This window comes from Medicago sativa, chromosome 8 (genome assembly GCF_051527215.1).
Source record: "Medicago sativa cultivar Bolivia chromosome 8, Bolivia_mono, whole genome shotgun sequence".
In the NCBI taxonomy this organism is placed as follows: domain Eukaryota; kingdom Viridiplantae; phylum Streptophyta; class Magnoliopsida; order Fabales; family Fabaceae; genus Medicago; species Medicago sativa.
The window spans coordinates 39,380,304-39,382,552 of record NC_140756.1 but is presented as its reverse complement, the minus strand read 5'-3'; the positions used below and the strand labels follow the sequence as shown (position 1 = coordinate 39,382,552).

General features: G+C 32.5%; 1 protein-coding gene across 1 annotated transcript; it reads right to left on the bottom strand.

Annotated features, from left to right (window-relative positions):
• Positions 1 to 799: 799 nt before the first annotated feature.
• Positions 800 to 1,799, bottom strand: LOC146899019 (SAUR-like auxin-responsive protein family). Its single transcript, XM_085735828.1, has one exon. The coding sequence runs from the start codon at positions 1,410 to 1,412 to the stop codon at positions 1,029 to 1,031; it is 384 nt and encodes a 127-aa protein (XP_085591954.1). The 5' UTR covers positions 1,413 to 1,799; the 3' UTR covers positions 800 to 1,028.
• Positions 1,800 to 2,249: the final 450 nt, after the last annotated feature.

Sequence of the window (2,249 nt, the reverse complement as noted above, 5' to 3'; positions counted from 1 at the left end):
TGTACTCTTTTTCCTTCGCTAGAGTTTTTTTCCATTGGGTTTTTCTCTAGTGAGGTTTTAATGAGGCATATCCTTGATGGACATCCAAGGGGGAGTGTTATGAATATAAGTGTTAGTGGATGTTCATCCATTACCCTTCCACATGATTGTAACTCCCACTAGTACGTGGATTGTAAAGTGCCTATTCATTCACTTATTTGTGTCCTATAAATAGGACCTATAATCCATTGTAAATGTACACTTGTGAAGTAATACAACATTCTCTTTGTTCTCTCTTTATCCATTTCTCTCCACTCTTCTATGTTGTACAATATCTTGCAATACTTTTGATTAATTTCATAACAATTAATATTATCTATAATTAATACTAAAAATCGGACAAATAGGGTGCCACGTGTTGCTCTATTGGCTCCCTTATCCTCAATTTTAGTCCTAATCCTAAGATGAATGTATTTTTAGGGTTTATCCTTATATGACGGTCCACAACCCCAAGCACGATTCATTTTTAAGGGTGGAGGGTTTGAATAAGATATGACGGTCAACAGTCCTCAAAACACGAGTCTTGTTTAAGGGCGAAATTGTTATAGTAAGATAGGACGGTCCACGATCCCTAAAGCATGACTCCTTTTCAAGGGCGAAGTGGAGTAAAAGTATTTTTTGTTGTATAAATGTGATATGGAACAATGAAAAATCTACCCAAAGTGAGTTACTTAAATTATGTCCATTGGATATGCTATAAGGAAACCATGCTTGATGTGTCCATTCTAATTTCCCACCCAACAACTTTGTGACATTTTAATTAAGCATGTGACTCTTGAAATTCCAACGAGGTAGAACAGAAATCAGCTATGCAATTACATAACCATTTAATACACTACATAAATGAAGTTATAATACAAATTATGATCAGTACCCAAAAAAATTCAAATTAAGAAAGAAAGAAAGAAAAAGAAAAAAAAATTTCAACCATTACATTGTGTAAGATATGCAGCCACTACCCAACACAATTAGATTAGGCTTAAAAAAATTTAGAACACATAAAGTTCAGCCAATTCCTCTAAAGATTCAGAACTAAACTTAGGATCAGCATTTTCTAGCATCCATAATAAATGATCAAAGAGAACAACCTCACAATTAACAACCAAAACATTTTCATTATCACTACCCTTTTGCTTAGACTTGTTGATCAAAGCTTCAAGAAGAGGATGATTCAAATACTTTGAACTTATCACATACCGTTTCCTTGAGCTACCAACAAATATAGTTTCACAATTTTCATCTTGTTGCATACCATGCCCTTCATATAAATCTTCTCTATTTGATTTTGACCTTAAGCTACTATATGATGATGATCTTCCTAATTGCTTTGACAAGCTCTTGCACTTTCTTAGTAATAGATTGATTTTCTTCATGCCTTTTTCTTTCTTTAGGGATGGAAAATAATTTGATTCAGATTAGGAAAGAACAATGAATGTACAAAAAAAGTTATGAAGAAACAAAGAGGCTTAAAAAACACTTGTAAAAAGTGTTACTTATGAAGAGATTGTGAGAGAAAAGTGGTTACAAAGTCATTGTTTTTGGGTACTAGAAGTGTGGGGTCAATTTGTAAACCAAACATTTTTAGTGACACAAACAAGCCATCTTTTTAGTTAACAAATTTGAAGGTAAGAAGCTTTTAACTTACAAACCACAACAGACAGATAGACACAACACAACTGAAGCTATTGTCATTCATCAATGAACAGACACATTTTTTACATAGCCCTTTGTTTTGTTTCTCTTATCCCCGTTTGTTTTTTTTCTGAACAAGGAGTTTAACCCCCACATTACTCATGTCCATGCCAGCTTAGTAGAAATTTGATAAGATTTTTCGAAATAAAATATTTTATGAAGTATTTTGTTAATAAGAACTTGAAATTTCTCGCTTAATTTACAATAACCGATTCTAAGATTTTTTGTGCTCTGTGCGAATTAATAAAGTTTTATCTTTTTATTTCTTGCATTTTTTGTTGCAAAAAATTTATTTATAATCAAGGTTCTCTAAAAATTTATTTTCAATAGAATTAACCAAAAGCAAGTTAAGAAGAAATATATATGTTTATAATATTAACTACTAGGTAAAGTTGGCCTCTTGATGTTGTCTTAGGACCTTGGAGTGTGCTCCTCCTCAAGGTCTCTCAAATTTGATTCTTCCCGATGCCAATTTGGATGGGCTAATTTAGCTTCGTAAAAAACAAACCTACCAAGTA

Excerpts from the sequence above, each read along its gene's own strand:
- LOC146899019 (XM_085735828.1), bottom strand. The coding sequence starts at position 1,412 with ATGAAGAAAATCAATCTATTACTAAGAAAGTGCAAGAGCTTGTCAAAG.